The 23,779-nt window shown below is 38.2% G+C and overlaps 1 protein-coding gene across 1 annotated transcript in view; it reads right to left on the bottom strand.

Moving 5' to 3' along the window:
- The window catches only part of LOC107847273 (SCY1-like protein 2 A), a 91,222-nt gene that overhangs the window by 56,240 nt on the left and 11,203 nt on the right, over window positions 1-23,779 (bottom strand). Inside the window, exons 2-4 of the mRNA XM_016691466.2 lie at window positions 20,816-20,920; window positions 5,681-5,788; window positions 352-534 (exon numbers count right to left, since the gene is read on the bottom strand). Of these exons, the coding sequence (XP_016546952.1) occupies window positions 352-534; window positions 5,681-5,788; window positions 20,816-20,920 (396 nt within the window). The remainder of the gene's footprint in view (window positions 1-351; window positions 535-5,680; window positions 5,789-20,815; window positions 20,921-23,779) is intronic.

Here is a 23,779-nt window from a genome sequence, read left to right as displayed (position 1 = left end):
AGAAACATAGCATGGATTAAATCAAAACCTTCAAAACTATGCAGACAGTTATATTAATATAATGAGTTCCATTAATATAATGAGTGGTTGCACCCACACGGTCCCTAAAAGTATCATATTTTGAGCTTTTATATGGGGGCTTCTCCCAACATCAACAATATTATTTACCTTATCAAAAAGACAGATATGATGAGTAGAAATCTACTATGAACAACCTACATCATTATTTACCTTATCAAAAAGACAGATATAATGAGTAGATATCTACTATGAACTGCATAGCAATAATATCAGGACGCTACATGCAGTTGGCAGTCATTACATTACAGAAACAACTACATTTGAAAGTACCATTTTCACATTGTTGTGGCAGTCCAACAAAGGCTTCCGAGCAATCAAGTGGTAGGCAACGCATCCAAAACTGAAAATATCAGAGGAGCACCCAACAGAATATGTCTTACTTCGAACCAGCTCTGGTGCGGTGTACTCTAGTGATGGCTGAAGTGGTACAACAGAATCTTCAACATCATATTCCTAACAATCCATCAAATAATAAAGCTACTTTTAGTAACCATCACCTCCAAACCAAAATATATAATAGATAATTTGTTTAATACAGAAATTTTACATGCAATGAATAATACAAGTCATTGTCAACTAGATAAGCATATTCTTTTTTTGATAACACTAGGTAAGCATATTCTTTAATCACATTAAAGTAAGACTTAAGTGTGGAAAGGAGGGAGGTGAGAAGGAAATTCTGGGATACTAAGAGCACCTGAAAAGGTTGCTTTCTTTACATGATGTGTGGTACCAGACACTATTAACAAAAATAATTGAGAAACAAGAGAAGGTTGGTGAGAGTCAGTGCTGCTTGTGTAAGGGAGGTGGCAGAAGGTTACTGATCATATCTTATTACATTGCAGATTCATGACACAGTTGTAATAGCTTATTTTGAAGGTAATACTTTTATTGAAGTAGCACTAAGTGCTACATAAGTAGGTATATCAGAAATCGCACAAGTGCTACGTGAGTATGTATATCAGAAGTCCCGATACGGTTCCTGTGAGGACTCTATGAATTATGAAAGCTATTATCATATACCAAAACAGTAACAACCAAAAACAATTCACTTTGACCTTTTTTTATTAGGTTAAAAACAATTTATTTGATCTTTTTTATGGAGCTCTGCTTGTCTTCAGGACATCTTGGGTTCTTTCCAGTTGTAATAGATAATCTATTCTACAATTTATCTAGAGACTTTCAAACGCATCCAAGTAATTGATATCCCATTGAAAGATGGAATAAAGATTTGCATTCTCCTGGGTCAAGATGAGGAAAGCGGCAAAGACACTTGTTGGGGTATAAAAAGAGTGGGCACAGAGAAGAACAAGACAGCATGGAACACCATGCCGTTATGTATTCTTTGGGCTATTTGGAACATGAGAAGATTATGCCATGGACATTATGTAATAAAACAAAAAGTTTTTAAATAATTATTTTGGTGTGAATAAGGAATACCAGTGTGCACACATGATGGGGATATTTTGATAGAATGGGTGGTTGAGCCACTTAACCATTCTCCTCCGTTCCTAAATACTTGTCATCCTTATAAAAAATAGATAGTCCACAATACTTGTCATTTCAGAAAACCAAGATATGATTAGAGTCCACAATACTTGTCATTTTAAAAAACCAAGATATGATTAGTTGTTTGTTCCACCTTTACCTTAGTCATAAATATGTAGAAATATAATGTGGTGCAAAAGAGAGAAAGTATTAAATTGAATGGAGTAATGAATAACGATAATTTGGTCAAATTACCCTCTAGTTAATGTTTCTTTTATAAGGTGTGCAAAATAAAACATGACAAGTATCTAGGAACGGATGAAGTAATAAATAGCTTTGACATCATTATGGTGTGCCCCAGACCTCACTATGTGGGAATACACTGGGTTTGTTGTTGTTGTTGTTATCATTATGGTGTGAACTCAATGAAATGCCATGAATTATCAAAGCCTTATAAATTCTGTTTATTAATAATAACGTTCAAAAAGAACAAAGAACATCAGAGTGTGAAGTGAAAACACGTGACATGAAAAAAGACGTAGAGATACAAGCATGATTAGCAAGGGGCACATTAGAATGGGCTTCTACATATGGATGATAGTTTGGAGCCCGAAGAAAGCCATGGAGTAATAAAGACACAAGGCCATTGGTGATCAAGATGCCAATTGGTCAATCAAGAAGGGCGCTTGTGGGTTATTTCCTAAAGTAGCCACTTTTGAGCTATTTTTGCAATAGGCTATTTCTGCAAAGGCAATAACTATATATAGTTGCCTTAGCCATTTTCTTCCTTAGTTTATGATGTTTATGATGAATTGAGAGCTTTTAAGCTTGTAGTTTCTAGGTGAAGCCTAGCATTAGATTAATCAAGTAGTTGTTAATTGTAGTTGAGTGATTGAGGTGGATTCCCGATATTGCTCGTGTTAACTTCTTTCACTTAATCAATCATCGAGTCACCTCTTTTGTGGATTCAATTTGGTTGTCTCGTCTTTGATTGACCAGAGTTATTGTTGTTTGATTGGGTTCAATCGCGAGGTGAAGGTATCAAGTCTTTTGTTGCTCGTAAATCCATTTGAATCTCGATAATTCCACATATCCTTTTTCTTTGTCTTCTTTTTTCTTGTTCTTCCTCGTTTGATTCTTATCACACAGACCTCAGTTGCATAACACTAGAATATGTGAAAAAAATCATTTCATATTGTATTTATTAACTCCATTCATGTATTTCCACAGTCCAAAAATGCTTGTCCTACTGAGGAGAAAAGCCAAATAACTGGATGCCAAAAGGCATCCCTCTGTCTCAGACACAATTAATGAGCGAAGACATCTTGTATTGACATGTCACTCCTTAACTTAACTAGCCATTTCAGTATTTTCATACTACCTAAATAATAGCAAGAAATTCCTTTTATTGATCCACTACATTTGACTGAGATGCAATTTCATTCCCACTGTTCCTGATTTGAGCCACTTTCGCCCTCAACAACAACATATCCAGTGTAGTACCAAAAGTAGTACCAAAAGTGGGGTCTGGGTAGGGCAGGATGTACATAGACCTTATTAAATGGTTCTTGGATATTCCAGTGGCCCAATCAAACCTTTTTTGTGGATAAGATAAATTTATTTCTATAAAGCAGCTCAAAGACTGCTGATATACAAGAAGCTTAATACAGCAAACAGGCTAAGCCAGTAAAGTACTAGGATGCATTTGGAAGGAAAAACGGGTGAAAAAGTTTTTGGCCCTCGAGGGAAAAAGAAGGTATTAACAGAAAAAGTAAAAAAGTAGAAGTAAAAAGTCAGAGAGAAGGCAACAAATTAAAAAGGACTTAAAAAGGAGATCATGTAATTTACCAATAAAAATTAAAAACAGAGAGTGCAAAGAGAAGGTTAAAATAGAAGCTCTACAAGAAAGGCAGTAGTTGCAACGGTCAGACTACTCAGTTCCATCTCTAATTTCCACAACTAAGACCCACGACTCTCGCAACACGACCTCCTTATTTCCACCCCCTCCTTGTGACATTCTTCATGAAAAGCCACAGCATAAAAACCTTATTCCCTTCCTAACCTTTGAAATGAGGGTGCCGCGCGCACACACACACACACAGTTTTGAGTGAACCCTTCCCCCTTCAGCCTCAACTATCCTTGTTCCACTGCCCGACTTCCTCAACCAACTGATTCTTCCTAGACAGCCCATTTGTCAAACCCCCTCCCCTCCCCACTCCCCCTTTACCAACTACCAGCACCTCTGCCTCCCTCTCAATCTAGGCATATGACCATTCCTAGACCCTAGATTTAGTCATAACCTACGCCCTTCCCAATAGAACAAGTTGAATCTGCAATAGAATCCAGCAACTGCTGCAAACAAGGAACTTTTGACAAAATGCTGGCAGCACACAAGCAGGTAACCTAATCCCTTTCTAATAGAACGAGTTGATTCTGCTAAAAAATTCAGCATGCCGCTGCATATAAGGACCTCTTTTGTAAAGCACGCATGCAATGGGCTTGTGCTGATTAGTTGAAGCCTAAGTTGCTCGGACTCTCCAAAATGTTGCCGCACCCGTGTCAGATCCTTCAAAAATACACTATTTTTGGAGGATCCGACACGCACCCGAAGACATTTTTGAAGAGTCCGAGCAACTTAGGTTGAAGCAACACAGAAGAAACAGTATTTTCACATGACTATGGCCGTCGCCAACGTAAGGCCACATGAGAATTGAATGTCCTTAGAATATGAAAGATTTGATTACAACCAACACCGAGACCCATTAAAGCACCAATATAAAATCTCAAGCATGAAATGGGAACAATACGGACCGAATTGCAGCTTCAGTCAAAGACTAAGAAACAATAACATGGACCATCTTCTAACATTAGCAAAAAACATGGACCTATTACAGTCTTACCATAGGCACATATAATTTAAAAAAAAAAAAAAAAAACATTCATCAGTACTAAGGACCCATTTGGACATGATTCTAAATCAGTAGTTTCAAATCATGTTGGTATGGATTTGAAATTTCTTAAGCTGTATTTCTTTTCATAAACACAGAAGCCCGACAATTTGTGAAAACTGTTAAAACATACCCGACACTTATAGAATCTTACCAGATGAGCAAATCATAGTTCATAAACAAGGTATTGAAATGTCCTAAGGCACCACACATTAATAAATCACACATCTCCATGTTCCTTTTATAAATAAATACTAGTAATTACATATTATTACAAACTTTCAAATACACATAATTTTACAAAGATCCACTAGTCGACAATAGTAGTAACGAGCTATCCTTTAGTATAATCCTTCCACACGGTACAAACAATCTCTTCCACGTAGAGCATGAGTCTTTTTTTTGTTTTTGTTTTTTTCGCAAAATTTGAAATAATGGGTCTTTAATTGCAAAATATGATTTTATGGGTCAAGTTTTACATTTAAATTTGGAATTTGAAATTCTATTTTTGGAGAAATTGATTTGAAATCATGATTGAATTTGAAGTTGGTTTTTTGTGCAAATTTCATAAACAAATGCTAATTTCAAATCAAAACTTGAAATTGTGGTCCCAAATCCTATAGCCAAATGCCTACTAAGCTGTACGTCATTTCAAACCATATTTGTTTCATTTATCACAAGGTAAAAATAGAAATTTCAGTATTAACTTGATCAGTTGACAGCAAATAGTGGCCCATATGTACTATGATGAGAGACATGATAACATGCCATGATGTTTGAACATCTTGTCATATTTGAGAGACACATCAGAACATGACAAACATAACACAACTGGAAAGAAAACGAACTATGTAGTAAGCCCCACCCTACCCCTACAGCCCACATTCACATTTAACTTCAAATATTCCCAGCAACTATTCTCTGAACACCCTGAGCATCATAGTCAGTTCATAGAGAATTCCACAAACAATCTGTTACGAGAAGTCAACAGTATAGACAGTGTCATTTCCATGTTCACAGCTGCACTGATGAGTGATAAGTGAACTAAGAAAAGCAGGTTCTCCAGAAGCATAGTAAGTTCAATTAAGACATGAGTTCCAGATCCTAGAAATATTCTTTTGAGAATAGCAACCATTTAAAGCTCCTAGCATTATTTACTCACCGCATAATGGAAAGCCTGCATGTTGGATAAATCAGCTGCTTGATCCGCGGATATGGTAAAACCGAAACCACCAAGTTTCCAAGCTCCATTTGAAGTGATGAGAATGGTCTGCAAAAGCAATTAACCATGGAAAATCAATTTTCAATTTCACATCACAACACACGGTATAATACTCCGACCGGGTTTCCTTAAAATAAACAATTTTGTATAATGTAAGGAGTAATGACCTGTCACTTTCCAGGTGCAAACAGACATAACCGTGACATCTAAAAGATACCAACCTAAAATTTGTGCCAAGAAGCTTCCTGCTAATGGAAGATAACAAAGCATATCAAGGACACTTCCTGACACGTCCAAACCATTCGCAAGGAGCAAAGTGCGGGAATTACAAGCACTTCAAGGCGTACTCATGAAGATGGACATAGTTGAGCACACCCTGAACCATCCAAAGGGTTCCATGTCGTGATGATTGGATTGGAGACCAAAAGAAGGCCAAAGGAGGGGAGATGGGGTCGCAAAACTCGAGTGTGGATCGCAAAAGTCACCTAAGGATCGCACAACTGAGCAGATTGGAGAAGCTTCAAAAGCAGCACTTTTGCGAGCTGGCCAAAGTTATGACTATTCATCTATCAATCTCATTTATGAATGTTATGATGGCCATGCATAGCCGGAACTCTTTCATAGGTAGCTCTCGAGGCAGTGGCTTAAAACTAATCCCCCAGTCACCCACCATGATCGGAGTTGCGTATCGCATAACTGTTTAGCGAGCTCGATGAAGATCACATTTCTTACAACTTTAACTATTTCTGCAGTTTTGTATAAGAGCCACTTTTGGGCTATTTATGTAATAATTAGCCAGGACTATAAATAGCTAGGTTAGGCCATGCATTCCTTGGTCTTTGATAAATATTGGATACTTCTCATTGCTGAGAGTTGAGAGCTTGGTAAAGCTTTTGGTGAAGTTTGCTTAGAAATGGGGGCAATTTGAACTGATCTCCCTTGAGGTCTTCGTAAGAGGTTAGTACTTGACTTGGAGTAATTGATTGAGACTCCTTTTGGTTGCTAGCGATTTCTTTTCTTGTGTCTATCTATCCATTCTTTTACTTTCTTGTCTTTAATTCTCACATTTCTTTTTGTTTCCATTGTGATATTGCATCAAATTGGCATTAGAGACGAATTTAGTTTTGTTCCTATGAATCTATCTTGGATTGTGGTATTGATTTCGAAAATCAGAAAAAAATCCAAAAAACGTTTTTTATTTTTGAGTTGTTTTTTGTTGTTGAACACTAGATTTGTATTCCCTGTATGTTTCAAAACAGGTAACTTTGTTATATATGTATATCTTTAAACAAGTCAGTACAAAGGTTGTACTACAACCACATCTACATGAAGCTTTCCAAAAAGAAACTACTATGATCCTATATCTATAATGAGTCTAAAACATCAATAATAGAAACAGGATCATTAGTGAAGATATGATTACACCAAAAACGCATGATCAAAATGCAATTTAGCTTAATATGTTGTATGCTATTTCCATATTCTCAAAACACCTAGAGTTTCTTTCCTTCCAAATTGTCCACCAGCTACTTGCGAGGACAATCCTCCATCATAGCCAGTTTTAGCTAAGAAGTGCCTCTGAAATTCTTCCGGAAATGCTACCATAATAAAAGGGCAGCCCGGTACACCCGCTATGCGCAGGGTCTGGGAAGGGCCCCACCACAAGGGTGTATTGTACGCAGTCTTACCTTGCATTCTGCAAGAGGCTGTTTCCAAGGCTTGAACTTGTGACCTCCTGGTCACACAATGTTCCTCTTAAATTTAAAAATAACCTCCAAAGCTGTCCGGCTATTTTGAAAAGTAAAAATAGATGGCTCAGTGTCTCTGTTGTCTCTCCACACAAGTAACATATCGGACACATAACTATCCCTTCATATCGGACACATAACTATCCCCTCTTCATGATATTCTCCTGAGTAAGCACTGCTTCCTTCGCCAATAGCCACACAAAGCATGCTACTTTGCAAGGGACTTTTGTTTTCCAAATGTTTTTCCAAGGCCACCTGCTAGGCTGCTGAATGGGATTGTTCATTCTCCTGTAGGCCTTGTGTACTTGGAAACCCTTCTCACATCCTTGCCACCATAGTTCATCATTCCCTTTTCTTAGTCCACTGAACTGCTCAACTGTGCTAATAAACTCTGCTACTCTGGGAATTTCCCAATCATTAAATTGCTATCTGAAATTAAATCTCCACCCATCAGGTGTCTACAATTCTGCAATATACCTTTGATGGTGATGCATTAAGTCGTAAAGATCCAGGGCTAGACTTTCCAGGTTACCTTCCTCAGGCCAATTGTCTTTCCAGAAGCTTGTCTTTCCCCCATTGCCCACTTTGATATTGGAGAAAGATTTTAGTTCATCCCACAACTCTCTGAGGGACCTCCACAGACTGGTTCCATATGGAGTTGCAAATTCCTTGGTCATCCACCTATCGTCCTCTTCATACTTAGCTTCTATCACTTTCCCCCACAGAGTCTATTTATCATTGGCATACTTCCACAAACATTTCATTCTGAGGGCCTTGCTATGGTTTACCAGGTTCTTGATCCCCAATCCCCCTAACTTCTTGTCCACAACCAATGATTTCCATTTACTAAATGGTAGCATTTCTTTTCCTTGTTCTCCTGCCACAAAAACTTTCTTCTTATTCTATCTAGCCTACTGATGGGAACAAGAACATCATGTAAGTTGGCAATGAATTTAAAACTGAATTTAAAAGAGATAATCTGCCACCAAAATGACAACTACTATCCTTTCCATCTGGCCAGCTTCTTTTCACATTTCTCCACCACACTTGTCCATATCTCTTTGGACTTTGTTTTAGCACCTAAAGGCATATGTCAAGATAAGTGGTAGGTAAATTACCTATCTCACCTGATATGAGACGAAAATACGGAAACGAGAACAAACACGAAACAAGGACAAATAAAGGAAACGAGATAAACAAACAAGGATAGAATGACACGAGAAGGAACGTAGGCAAACCACAATATACTAAATTGAGACCCTCAAACATAATCCAACTACAAGCACCAATTCTCTTACGAAGACAGAGAGAGACGTTGAACCCTCACAACCTATGTTTCTAAACAACCAATAAGCTCCCAACAAGCTTAACATAAACACACTCGCAAGTGTATACAAACATATCCAAAATCAACCAAGTCTAAAATGAAGAGGGTCCTAGCTATATATAGGCCCAAAGGCCACTTATTATTACAATGTGGGCCCAAAAGTGACCCTAATGCAACTTGGGCCCAAAAGTGACTCAAGATCCAAAACAATGCAAATGGGCGCCCATACCCTCTCGAAGCCCAAGCTATCATCCAAATGCAGTATTGCTCAACGCTCCCTTGGATGACATCATCAAGTATAGCTTCTCCCGCTCTCCAAGCTATCATCCACACACGCATTTTCTCCCCTAAAACGATCAAGTCTTGGATTCGTAGATGTGATCCTTGAAGCATCGATCCCAAAGAAGTGGAGCCCATGGAGCTTATATCATCACCACCCAGAATTGCATCAAATTTTCCCTGTTTGCTACTACATTGAGTGGACACAGAAAATTCTTTCTCCAATTAATGTATAGACATTCCTTCAAACAATAAAAGTATCAACCTTGGAACTCTAAGTCTCCAATTAATGTATAGACATTCCTTCAAACAATACAAGTATCAACCTTGGAACTCTAAATCTTCTTCTGCATCACAAAATATTAGTGTCATTTGCATATTGCAAATGAGTCACCTCCAAACTTTCCCTACCATTTCCAGCCACATTAAAACCCCTAACCCAACCATTTGAATTGGCATTTTTAATCATATTATTGATCTCTTCCATTGCCAATGAGAACAAAAAAGGAGATAAGATCACCCTGCCTTAGCCCTTTTTGTGCTTTAGAGAATTGGTGCACCATTGATAAGGTCGGAGAAGCTTACAGTTGATACACAAAACCTTATCTAGTGTACCACTTCTGTCCAAATTCCAAAACTCCTAAAAGATATACCCAATTGACATTATTATAGGTCTTCTCTATATCAAGCTTTAGAGAGAATGCCTGGTTTTCCTTACCTCTGTCTAGATCCCAACCACTGCTCCATTGGCTACCAATACTACATCCATTATTTGTCTGCCCATGATAAATGCCATCACCTCTGTTATCCTCTCAGTGAGAACCTTAGCGAAGATTTTGTATACCTACCACAATTAGGTTAATTGTTCTGAAATCCCTAAGCTCCTTGACCCCTTTCTCCTTTGGAATAAGTGTTATGAATGTGGCATTGAAGCTCCTTTCAAATGTTTCTTGGTCATAGAAATTATGAAAGGCATTCATAATATCCTTTCTCGCCACCTCCCAGCATTTGAGAGGCATTCATAATATCCTTTCTCACCACATCCCAACATTTAATGAAAAAATCTCATTCTAAAACTATCAGGCCCCGATGCCTTATCTGTTGCACACATCTTCAGACATCTCCTATGTTGCTCGGACTTGGCGGTTTTGCCGCCAAACCCATCTCGAAACGAGACTGAGACGGGTGCTGGTGCTTCCGTTGTCTCCGATTTGGTCAAACGATTTCAGAGACGTTGACCAAATTAAAGAAGAAATTTGACTGAAAACATCAAATAATTAACCGGCGACTTGCTTGAAAAAATTTCAACCAACGACCACCGAAACAGAGACGGCGTTGTCGATGTGCCACCACCGTCGCCATTGTTGAGAAACCGTCGTCGTCGTCGTCCCACTTCAGTCAGCGGCGGCGGCACTGTTCAGTTACGGCGTTGTATGTGTTTGTATTGTTATATATATATATATATATATATATATATATTAATTATATTAATATTAACATGTTTTTTAATAAAAACAATTAGTGTATACTTATGACCGCAGCATGTCGGTTTATTGGACTTTTTTATTTTAAATTTTTTATAATTAAAAATAATGTATATTAATATATAATTATACGTAAGTTACCTTAACATTGAAAAAGGGAAAAAACACTCTTAATTATACTTAATTTTTTATTTTTTTTGTAAATATACATGAGTTACAATTTTGAAAAAAGTATCTACTACTAATACTATTCCTAATTGAAAAGTAAAATATGTGACAAAATAACTAAAAATAGTAAAATAACTAAAAAATAAATTTGAATCCCGATGTGTCAAGGAAAAATAAATTGATTTAAAATTGGCAAAAGTCTAAATTTGTCTTCATCAATAACATTATAAATAAAATATCTTTATAACTCTATATTTATAATATTTGATTTTTTTAGCCGAGTCCCCGCACCCGTATCTATACTCGGATTCACACCCCCGAATCTTAAAATTTATATTTTGACGAATCCAACTCTCGGATCCGCACCTGTCTCGGATACCCGCACCCGAGTCCGAGCAACTTAGGACATCTTAACACTTCCTCGTCTTCAAATCTTCCCTGAAGACACTCATTTTCTTCCTTTGTTAACACTGGACAATTAGGTAGAAGATTGGCAGGTCTCCATCATATTGGTTCTGTATAAAGATTTTGGTAATAGTCTACTATTTCCCCTTCAATTATAGCCACATCTTCAGTTAGTTCACCTCGTACATACAACTGATCTATGTTGTTGTACCTCTTATTTGAATTGGTAATCTTGTGAAAAAACATAGCATTTATGTCCCTCTCCTTCAACCATAAAGCCCTAGATCTTCGTCACCCTGCTATTTCTTCTTTTTTAATCAACCCTTCAACAACAACAACAAACCCAGTGTATTCCCACCTAGTGGGGTCTGGGGGGTAAGATGTACGCAGTCCATAACTCTGCCTCTGAAGAAGTCGAAAGGCTGTTTCCGATAGACCCCCGGCTCAAGGCACGAGATACCACACAAACACATAGTAAAGCACAGAAGCAGATTACATAACATAAATACGGCACCCATAAGTAATATAAAACAGAGCAGAGCAGAGGAAAACACACAGATTCGTAATGAAACATGGAACACGGAACACGGAATCATAACATGAATAAAACCCCCACCAAGTAATTCCCTACACTAGCGACCCAAACTGGCCCTAGTCCTCTGCCGTAATTCGCGTCCTCCAGACCTTCCTATCTAGGGTCATGTCCTCGGTGAGCTGTAACTGTTCCATGTCCTGCCTAATCAACCCTTCATATTCTATAAATTCTGCTTTTCTGACTGTTTCCTCTTCTGTGAGTATTCTATCTTCTGAGACTGGAACTGTTTCCAATTCTGACAATTTCCCTAACTAACTCTTTTTCTGGAAGGTTAAGCTACCTTTGTTCTCATTTACTCCATTCTTTTAACTTGCATGCCAATATATGGTCTGGTTTTCCATTGAAACTGAAGCTGTCCCACCACCCTTTAACTCTGAACCCCTCAGAAGTTAGCCACCAACTTTCAAACTTGAAATAACTTTTGCTTCTTCTCCATTGTATGATCAGATGTAATTCATTGTACTGGAGTCTGTTTCAGATTTTTAAAACAGTCATCCCACTCCTCAGAAATTAGAAATCTATCAATTCTGAAAGCTGCTACTTGGTTGTCCCCCTCTAAACCACGTGTACTTGGCATCCTCCAATGGCTAATCAACAAGGCTCATATCTTCTATGAAGTCCGACAATTCCTTCATCTCTTTTGATCTTCTTACGCAATTCTTTTTTTTTGAAGTAAATCTGCAAACATTAAAGTCCCCACATACAACCCAAGGTTTATCCCCCTCACAGCACCTATCCCCTCCCACATGAACCTCCTTTCTAAGTAACAATTGGAGCATAAAACCCACTGATATGACAAGAAAAATCTGGAAGTTGAGCTTCTAGTTTGCAGGTTTAAGTATATGAACCTGCTTCTAAGATCTCACCTTTCCAAGTTCTACTATCCCCCATCATCAAAATCACCCCTCTTGTTCCACTTGCCTCTAGGCAGGTAAACTTAACTCATCTTCCTCCCCAAATTTGCTTTACTATCTCTGTCAAGTCCCCCTCCAACTTGGTTTCATGGAAACAGTATATATCTGCATTCCAGTTAACCCCCATGCTTTTGACTAGTCTTCTTTTACCCCTGCAATTCAGTCCCCCCACACTCCATGAAACAACTTTGATATGCATTATACAATGAGCAAATTGTTTTTTCCCTTACCCCTCTCACCACCACTTTCGATTTTACCTCAAAATTAACCCGACTTTTAGTTCTTTGGCCCCTTCGAACCTGATCTTCTTACCGATCACATCAGACTCCATTCTTCTTGCCATTCTACAACTATCTACTCCGAGTAATAATTTCAGAGCTTCCTCCTCGTGTCCCTGAAAGTCTGCCCCCAACAATTTCCCTTGCTTCAGCATATTTTGTTGGGACCCACAGTGATGTCGCCCTTTCTTTCTCTTTAATCATTAGCTATGTTTGGACAAGCAAAGGTTCGGCATCCTCGACTTCACAAGTCTCCATTGCAATAGAGTCTAAATCTAAAGTTTCAAGTCATTCCGGGTTGATTTCACTATTATTGACTTGAAGAACTTGAGCAGGATCTACTTGATTTTGTGTTTAATTGGTTCCAATTTGTACTGGGCTTTGATCTTTACGTTGAAGGAAAGCTAGATCTGAAATTTAGGGATAATACGAATTGATTTGAAGAAGTTCCAAATGTAAATATTCAGGTGTTCTTGGTGATCTTCAGATCATCATGTTGGAAGAAGCAAAACGTACAAGTCTGATCCAAAACCTTGGTATAAATTTTGAAAAAATAGTTTTTGGGTCCAAAAAGGGTAAATACTAGGTAAAGTGGATCCAAGATATCAGAAAATCAAAAGATTCAGCAAAATTTTCAGGGACAAAATCAGCAGGATAGTTTTGCGAACTCCATCGAGCTTGCAAAAAGTGGTTTGGGATATCACATTTCTGCCTTCAACTTTCTATCCACTTTTGCAAGGCTTAATGACATCGCAAAAGAGGAATATGATTCACATTTCTCAAAGTGTAGCTCGCATAACTGGTCAATTGAGGTGCCTTCTATTTTGTCTATTTTAGCGATGACTTGGACCTTTATGCGATATGCATAATAGTTTCGTGACCTACTTTTGCAATCTGTGAGTGAAATAAAAGTACAAAAATTTTAAAATGTTGCTATTTCCAATTGATGCCATGGGTTCTTTGGGTCATTTAAAGTGTGTTTCAAGTGATCACCCAAATTGAGCCCAGAATTTTTATTTTTATCCGATTTTCGCGCTTCATTTTTTATTTTCCACAACTAGTGTGCATGTACTACCTGTTCTGTACTTGTGGATGCTAGTTCTTGTGTCTGTTTTCCATTCGTGCTAATGTGTTTCGTGCTTTTCTCGTTTTAACCTCGTTATAGCTTCTTGGCTCAATTCCGCTAGCTTTAATTGAGTTGTCCATTATTCTATTGAACAAAGATCCACTCCGACCAAGAGAATTGTTTGACACTTTGTATACCACCGGATTTAAGCAAGCTTTAAGAATAGTTGCGCCAATTTGTGAGGCAAGCAAAGGTGAAAAAATGTAAGTGGTAGTGAAGAGGTTTTATTACTAACCTTGTTTGTTTGTTTTGTAGGTACAAAGGAGCCATAAGGAAGTATGACATAAATAGCTTCGGGTCTATGTGATTATGACATTGGAGACTATGCTACTACCAATGGAGGCAGGCTATAAGTATGAGGATGATGGTGATTATGGAGGCTATAACAATAGCCATGATCATGAACCATATGGACATGAGAGCTATTATTCCGGAGGAGAAGTTGAGGAAATGGTGATCATGGCTCTTATGGTGAGGATGGAGAGGACGAAGAGACTTATAATGGTTCCTATGATGATGTTGGAACGTGTGAGGGATGTTACACTTCCCACTATAAGGATGAAGATGACTAGAGGTATAAAGATCGCGGAAATTCATATTCTCTGTCTGGTGGTACTTCTTATCCTAGTCAAATGGTGTGTGTAGTTATGTTAGTTCAAGTCAAACTCGTTCAACGAGAGGAAGAGAGTGCATTTCCAATATCTAAGAGTACTGCATCTTATACTTCTCGCACCTATGCACAAATGTTGAGCTATTAGAACCAAGGCGGATATGGGGGAAATGACATAGGTCTCAATTCCATAGAGGAGGCTCTTCCTATTTTCAAAGGAGTGTAATCCAGAGGCCTATCTTGACGGGGAGTTGCAATGTGATCGGATTTCCAAAACCATGATTTGATCGAAGTCAAGAAAGCCACATATCCTATTGCACACTTTGAAGTGCTTGCTTCAACTTGGTGGAAATCCATAAGTGGAATTCAAAGGGCTTATGATTATGGCAAACTTTCGAAATAAAGTATAATGAAAGAATCATGAGAGTCATATATGTGTGGAAGGAGGCCACACGAAGCTTTATAATGATGAACCGAGGAGACAAGTTCTTGAAATAAAGGTGGATATTTGTGAGATTCAATGAGTGGTGCTATGCAAACTGCATCACTCCACCCGCGGTAGAATACTCAAGGATACCTCGTGTCAAAGTGATATCCATATACCATGGAGAAATGCAACTGAGAGTGTAAAGGTCTCCTTCATCCACAATGAATACTATGAGGAGATATGGTGTGATGTATTTCCCATGGACTTTTGTCACTTATGTTTAGGAGTCAACTGACTAAGCAAGTATAGAGCGAAAATGGTCTGAGCATGTCGTGGACCAATAGGGAAAACATTTCTTTCCATTTACTTTTCCCAAGCCTCATCAAGGAAATTTGGGCACTTATTCCAACACCCAAAGGATGCTCTTAAGGAAGTAAAAAAAGGGCAGCCCGGTGCACTAAAGCTCCCGCTATGCGCAGGGTTTGGGGAAGGGCCCCACTACAAGGGTGTATTGTACGCAGCCTTACCTTGCATTACAGCCAGAGGTTGTTTCCAAGGCTTGAACCCGTGATCTCCTGGTCATATGGCAACAGTTCGAATTTGATGGACTCCTTGGACAAACTTGAAGTGTATGCCAACACTTTTCACCCCAAAGTAAAAACAATCCTATTTTTTTTATCAAGTATTTTCATCCATAAACATAACCAAACCAGTCGTATACGAAGGTTATACCAAAAGATCAAAAATCTACAAAATATGAAGCTCTACAAAATCCACCCAATCTCTAAGCAAGAACGAACTTTCCATTTACATCAAAAGAAAATAAGAGAGCGAAGACTACTCCTCAATAGCAAGAAACTCGACTCTACACCTTCAAAAGCTCTTCTATTTATCTCTCCAAACTACCCATGTCAATGCTATTGAAACCATGTTCCAGGCTCTTCGTCTTCTCCTTCTCCCGATCTTCCAACTGAGCATCAGATCTTTCACGATTCTTGGACTTAAAAGAAGATCCTACTAGTGAGCGCATCAAGGCAAAATAGCTAAACTTAACACTTTAGAATTTTCTAATGAACTAAGTGTGAGTGATAGCTTGTCTTTATGTGAGCCTAATGATTCTTTACCATGTGTTGATAATGTCATTGTTGAGGGTTTATACACTAGCTAATACTATTGATAATCGAATTGATTCTTCTTGTAAGGTCGATTGGGTCCACCTAGTGTTGAGACTTGTGTTTTGAATGATAGTACATTATCATATGATATTTTTTGGTTCACTAATTGAGGGATTTCGTAATGTGGTTAAGGAGCCTCAAATTAGTGATGATGTTGATAAAGTTGGTCATTTGAATAGAAGTGACACTTTGAGCATATATTTTGTCGAAGATTCCATTACTTATTTTGCTCATACATATTATGCGAATGAAAATGCTTTAAAGGATGATATTTGTCTTTTTGAGAGTGAAATTAAATGTTTTAATGCTTCTTCTTTGATTGATTATTCTCTCTTCATGTAAAATGTCTTATTTAAGGATGATGAGCTCTTCTTAAGGGCTATGTTTGTATGATAACCCACTATGGGATGTTGAAAATAAGGTATTTATTGTTCTCAAATTGCTATTTGTGTGTTCCAATTTTTGAGAATATTCTCGACAATGTTCTTGAACCTAATAGTAAGTATGAACTTGAGGACACCTTAGGTGAAGTTATTTTGTGTGACACGTTTCTTTACTCTCTATTTGCATAATATAAAGATATGCATTCATGTGTGGAGAGTATGTCTTATAGTGATAGGAGTACCCTTGGAATAAACGGGTGTTGCCTTGACCCATGCCTATAGATATTCTTCCCATTTGACCCCGATGACCACTTCAATTATGGTGATTGTGAGATGAAGCTTGGTCAAGACGGCAAGCAAGATTTCAATAAAATTATTTGCACCCTTCCCTATGATGAAAAGTCCTTGAGGGTTTATACTCCACTTGATGGACCCAAGTTGTGTGTGGAAAAGACTTCCAACAAAGAGGAATGCTCTTCACAGAAGGGGAGCAATGAGATAATAAAAGAGTATTCTCTTGATGTTTACTATGCTAAAGCTTCTAATCTAAAGGGAGGGGCAATGTTACTTAAAGGTTGGTGTAGGACCAATGAGCTTAAAGGTACAAGTCTCTTTATTGATGAACTCAATTATTTGATTGACTTGTTTGTGAAGCCTTACCAAGGGACCAGTCCGAGGAGACTTGTCATTGGAGGAAACCTCATGGAGCAATAATTTGATATGAAGCCACATCTTGTATTTCTTACAAGAGAGGTATGTATACATGGCTCATGCTTATTCTTAGGCTTTCTAATTCATGAAGATAGCTAGTGCATTGGGTGGAGACTTTAATTTGGGTTCACCTTGTTTATGACGTTGCACTTAGCTAAGGTTATGATAGGTTGCTGACTCAAAAGGCAATGTGAGCTTCTATGGTTCTTTTGATTTACTTCTTTGTCAAAGTCTCTTGAGTAGCGAAGTATCACTAGTTTTGTTCAAGTACATATTTTTCCTAGATCATGTTGATGCTTGGTTACATCATATAAGTGAGCAATTTCGAGTGTTGATTGCCTATTATGCTTACTTTAGGTATCATAAACCCTATGATGATTATCTTGTTGGGATTGAGCAAGGACTTGTATTCATTCTCTTCCATGTTTTGCAAGATTTAGATTCAAGGACAAACCCCTTCCAAGGAGAAAATAAGAATGTGACCCTGGTCACCTCCACGCCATTCGACGCAGGTATTACAAGCACTTCAAGGCTTATTCATGAAGGTGGACATATGTGAGCACACCTTGATAACATCTAAAGGGTTCCATGTCATGATGATTGGATTGGAGACCGAAAGAAGACCAAGGAGGGAGATGGGTTCGCAAAACTCGAGTGCAGATCGCATGACTGAGGTTCACACAATTGAGCAAACTGGAGAAGCTTCTAATGCAGCACTTTTGCGAGTTGGGCCAAAGTAATGTGTATCGCGTTAATGTTATGCCATTTATGTATTAATTAGCCAAAATTATAAATAGCTAGATTAGGCCTTTCATTCCTCAATTTTTGAATACTAAATACTTCTCATTGTTGAGAGTTAAGAGCTTGATAAAGCTTTTGGTGAAGTTTGCTTAGAAACGAGGGTTGCAAGGTGAATTGATTTCCCTTGAGGTCTTCGTAAGAGGTTGGTACTTGACTTGAATTAATTAATTGAGGTCTTAGGGTTTACTATACCATTTGGTTGCTATCGATTTCCTTTTCTTGTGTTCTATCCATTCTTTTACTTTCTTGTCTTTAATTCTCGCATTTCGTTTCGTTTCCGTTGTGATATTGCATCATTTCCTATCAAGGAACTTCAAATTGTCCTACCTACTTTTCTTTTCTTTGGAATATATGCAGTAACTATTGGAATCTCTCCAGCAAATACAGCCATAACCTATATCTGACATGATTGGGAAAAATTAGTAGATTCTGACTAGCATATGCAGGAAACATCCTTGCATTTTCAAAAAAGCAAGACTTCTAAAGAACTTCTCTCTCTCGTTGGGTATTGTGGTAAGGCCTGAACTTCTTCCATCATACTGTCTTCAGATCTGCTAGTTGATTGATCGTCGTAAATACTCTTTTGACATATCCCATCTACTCTCTCTCTCTCTCCTTAAACCCTCTAAGAACACACACATGTCCTCTTTTCGACCCTCTTTCTCTTATGATCTGCTCGTCGCTCGCAAAAATTATGTTTCGGTATGACCCATTTGTTCTCTTTCCTTAATCCCTCTCTCAACTTGCACAGACCCTTTTCACGAACTTCTCTTTCTTTGAAACCCTTTCTGTATCTAATCCGCACCTATTTCGACCGCTACCAACAAACAGTCAACCTTTCTCCCTCAGACAACCTCTCTACCAGACTCATCTGTCTTCTCGTTCTAAGTTGTCATCTTCCATAATAGTTTCCAACACGGCTAAAGAACTTAATTGGTTGAAGGGCTTTGATGTGGGCAGCAGAACGGGCCAATTAACCTCTGTACCACACTTACTATTTGCTGATGACACTTATATTTTGTGGTGCTGAGAGGTTCCAGGTTCAATACCACAATATCACCTTAATGCACTTTGAGGCTCTCTCTGGTCTCCATATCAACATGTCTAAGTGTGTTATCTATCTGGTGAATATGATTAATAGGATGGAAGAGATGGCAGAGATAATGTATTGCAATACATGGGGACCTTCCCTACTACCTACCTGGGGCTCCCATTTGGCTAGCTACAGATCTGTTGAGAAATGGAATGGGGTTGTTTAAAAGTTTGAGGAAAGGTTGGCCACTTGGCAACAACAATATCTCTCTTGGAGGCAGAATTACATAGATTAACATTGTGCTAGACAGTATTCCGACTTATTTAATGTCCTTATTCCCTGTACCAGATGAAATTGCAGAAGCTTGATAGCATTAGGTGCTCATTCTTATGGGATGGCAATAACGAGTCCCACAAACTTCACTTGTCGAAATGGGATAAGGTTACTATCCCAAAATCATTTGGTGGATTAGTGGAAGACCTGGCACTCCATAGGAAAAGAATGCTATTGAAATGGCATTGAAGGTATAATCAACAGGGTATTGGAAGGAAGTGATCCACGCTAAATAGGAAAATATAGCCACTAGATTACCAACTCTGGCTGGTTACCTCATGGTTGTAGTTTGTGGAAAGAAATCAGGGAATTGTGGTCTGACTTCTCTCCTAAAACAACTTTGCGGTAGGCAACGAAAACCACATCCTCTTCTGGAAAGACCATTGGCGTGGTCAGCATCTATTGAAGGAGCTCTACCCTGTGATATTTTTCTTGCTTCCAATCCTAATTCCACTGTTTCACCAAATTAGGAGGGGCATACTTGGTGTCTTAGACCGAGAAGTAAAATGACTGGGAGTTCGAAGAACTTGCAGCACTCGTGGGAGGTTACATTCTACTGTTGCCAACCCCGTGGGAAATGACACTCTCAAATGGGGTAATACCGTGGATGGTTAATACTCAAGTCTTTTGAGTTCCAGCAAAACTCTAATTGATCAGTGGCCATTGAAGCTGATATGGAAGATCAAATTCTCCCCAGCCCCCACCCCCACCCCACCCCAAAAAGATAGTGCTTTTTGCTGGCTAGCCCTGAACAAGTCATGTCTCACTATAGACAATCTCAAGAGAAGAGGATTCAGTTCAGCAAACAGATGGTACATGTGTTTAAACAGTCTAGAAACTGTCATTTCCAGAAGTTTTTCTCAGTTAGGACTTGGGACAATTGGAAGGTTGAGAAGTCCATCATTAGATTCTGGTCTATGGTTCCAGCTGATGTAGTCTGGGGCTTATGGACAGAAAGAAACCAAAGATGTTTTGATGGCATCTCAACTAACAGCTCCAATTTCAAGGGCAGGTGCTTAGTCTTACTTTTTAGTTGGGTTAACCCAACACCTTTGCATAACCCAGAACAATTCTTAGATTTTGTCAGCTCTTTTGTGTTGTGATAGGTTTTATTTTTGCCCTTTCTAGAGCCGACTCTTCCTACTTTTGTAAATCTTGCATCCCCTGGATGCTTTGTTATTAACATACACATCACAAAAAAAAATGAATGATACCAATGCATACCCCACACAGAGGTAATGACATAAACAGTTGGAAAAATGAGGAGAAAAAAAATACCTCAGGTGATATAGAACGATGAATTAGACGAGCATTGTTGTGGAGGAAATCCAAGGTTTCTGCAATTTGGAGCAAACCATGTTTAACCTCAAGCAACCCCATTTCCTGCATGAAGCAAGAGTCATCAGGAAAGTACCCAGTATGACCAAGTGTTAGCCTACTGCTAAACAAAAGAGACACAAGGTAACAGTTTGCATCTTTTATCACACAAACATACCAAATACAGTGTTCCTTAGAAATCTAAATCTTGCGAGTTCAGTAGAACTCAAGTATGCACACTCAGCAATTTCATAGATAAACACTCCTCAGTTATGGCGTGAATTTGGAAAAGAGATGAAATGATTAACAGAGTCACCTATCAGAACCTTAGGCTTCTACTACAAGGGAATTGCGGCAAGACACCTGTGAGAAATAAAGGAGAAAATATTATTGAATTGTTGTGTATCTAAATTATTACTGAGGGCATTGAATATTTTCTCCTTTCTCTCACATGGTATCAGAGGAAAAGCTAGACTCTGCACAATTCTCAGTACTACGTTGAAAGGTAGGTCGAGTGTGTTTCCCAATTTGGCACGACTCACAATTTAATGTGGATAGACTAGACAAACTAGGCACCATCTATGTAGTTTGAACAAACTAGGATGTCCTAAACGTTTATGAATTATGTCCGAAGAATCTATAATTCTACATGCTATGGAAGAGTTAGGAGAGGTAAGGTAGTAAAAGCCTTGTGATTCATATCCTACACTAATTGTTTGTCCCGTACTACAGTCATACATGATAAAAGAGTCATTAACAAATAATATGCCACAGTTCAGGCACGAGTCAAACGACTGACCGATGCAAGATTAAAAGGACAATTAGGGACAAAAAGAACAGAATTTAAAGTGATGAAGGATAAGGGAGTAGCTTGTCCAACTCCTTTTGCTTTGGCTTGGTTACCATGGGCTAAAGTGACAGCTGAAAGAGACTGTGAACAAACAATTTGATCGAAGTGATTTATCACCAGATATATAATCAAAAGCGCCCGAGTCCACAACCTATGATCCAAAGCTAGGAAATTGTGTTATGCGGTTGAGGCTACGGGTAGAGATATCTGCTTACTTGCTCGATACTGAAGATACTCATTATATTCTCTTTCATATAAATACATCCATTGATTACCTGTGGTTTTAGACTGAGCAACATGAGCATTTTTAGGTAGTTGACCACGTAAAGAATAGCATGTTCCACAAGTATGTCCAAGTCTATTACAATAACTACCTTAGGTTGAGAATAGCATATTTCACGAGTATTTTCAAGCCTTTTAGAATAACTACACCTAGTCGAAATCGTCCAAAATGACCCCCTACCCCTCTAATCGATTCTTCATGGACCGTGACGTTTGATTTTCTAATCTCCTCATTAAGGATTCAGATTTAATAGGACTAAATTAAGCAAAAAAATAGAAATATGTTGCCAATAAAAAATTGGCCAGTCGCCCAAAAATTGAATTTGATTGCCGGAAACTAGTCGGAATCAATAACTATCTTCGACAGCCTCAAAATAAGGTGGTGACCTCACTGAAAAAAATCTTGCCGGAAAGTGGTCAAAAACAGTTGTACGCGTCAGTGCGTGATATGCGTGGTAACACAGATTTGAGACTATCGATGGTGTGTGGCTCACTGAAACTGAGAGTGGCTGGGGGTTGCTCTTCCGCGTGTTTCGCACCTCATGTTAGTGTTGGCAACACTTACAAAACAGAGGAGGGCGCAAATCAGCCTTGACAGTTGCTGGAAATTGACACACGATGACGATCTTATTGAGTTTTCTTCCCAGTAAGTTTCTCACCGAACTTGCTTCGATACCATGTGAGAAATAAAGGAGAAAATATTATTGAATTGTTGTGTATCTAAATTATTACATTGAGACCCTCTTTATAGACACTACATCAGACTCCTTTTCCAACTAAAACACTAATATTACAATTCTTTCCCAAGTAGGATATTATATACTATTCTTATTCCCTCTTTGTTGACACTACATTAGACTCATTTTTCAACTAGAATACTGACATTCCAATCCTTTACCAATTCTCCCTTTCCAGAATCCAAAGAATTTAGAAATATTTGGTTTTATATATAGCAGAGTTATTGAGGGCCTAAAAATGGTTTATTAATTGGTATAATTACCGGTATGCTAGAGAACTTCAAAATTAGAACTTCTAATAATTTTTTTTCATACCTCGGAGAGCTGACAAAATCCCTTAACTAATCTCTTTTTCTTTTGATAAGTAAATGAAATTTACAAGCAAAAGGTGATCCCGGTATACCAAAGATTGAGAAGGAAAATTGTACAAATCTATAATTCTCAAGAAAACCTATCCTACCATCAATACAATGCTGGAGTGACATGTGTACTTCAGCAATATACAGAAAAGAGAAAAAGCAGGGTTGAAAATTGATTTTTCTTTTTCTTTCTTTTACTTTTATGCCTTCAATAGCTCTGAAATTCTTTTCCTTCTGTCAGGTTCACATGACAACTGGGAGACATTCACATGTTCCATGATCCATAGCCAGTCCAGCTATGCATGTCCAGCTCCACATGAGCTGTTCTAAATTCCAGGCATAGCTGATGCCAAGCAGGTGTAACATTAAATTACACTTTTTTGTTTCTACAAAGCTCACTCCCTCTTTGGTTTCCCAATGTCAATACAATGCCTCTTTTACTTTAAAAAAGAAGAACTATAGCATCATTGCATATTTTTGACAATGCCTCTTTTACTTTAAAAAAGAAGAACTATAGCATCATTGCATATTTTTCTTTCTCGATTATTTTACAATATAATCCAAATTCAATGTATAGAACAAAGTCAATACATACTGTAACCTATCCCGCCACCTATTCGTCGAATTGTTCCAGATAAAACATCATATATACTCGATCCCAAACTCATCGAGGCTAGCTTTTTTTTTGGGGACAATT

The sequence above is a fragment of the Capsicum annuum genome, chromosome 11 (genome assembly GCF_002878395.1).
Source record: "Capsicum annuum cultivar UCD-10X-F1 chromosome 11, UCD10Xv1.1, whole genome shotgun sequence".
Lineage (NCBI taxonomy): Eukaryota > Viridiplantae > Streptophyta > Magnoliopsida > Solanales > Solanaceae > Capsicum > Capsicum annuum.
Note: the sequence above shows the minus strand (reverse complement) of the source record. Positions and strands in the feature narration are given on the sequence as shown.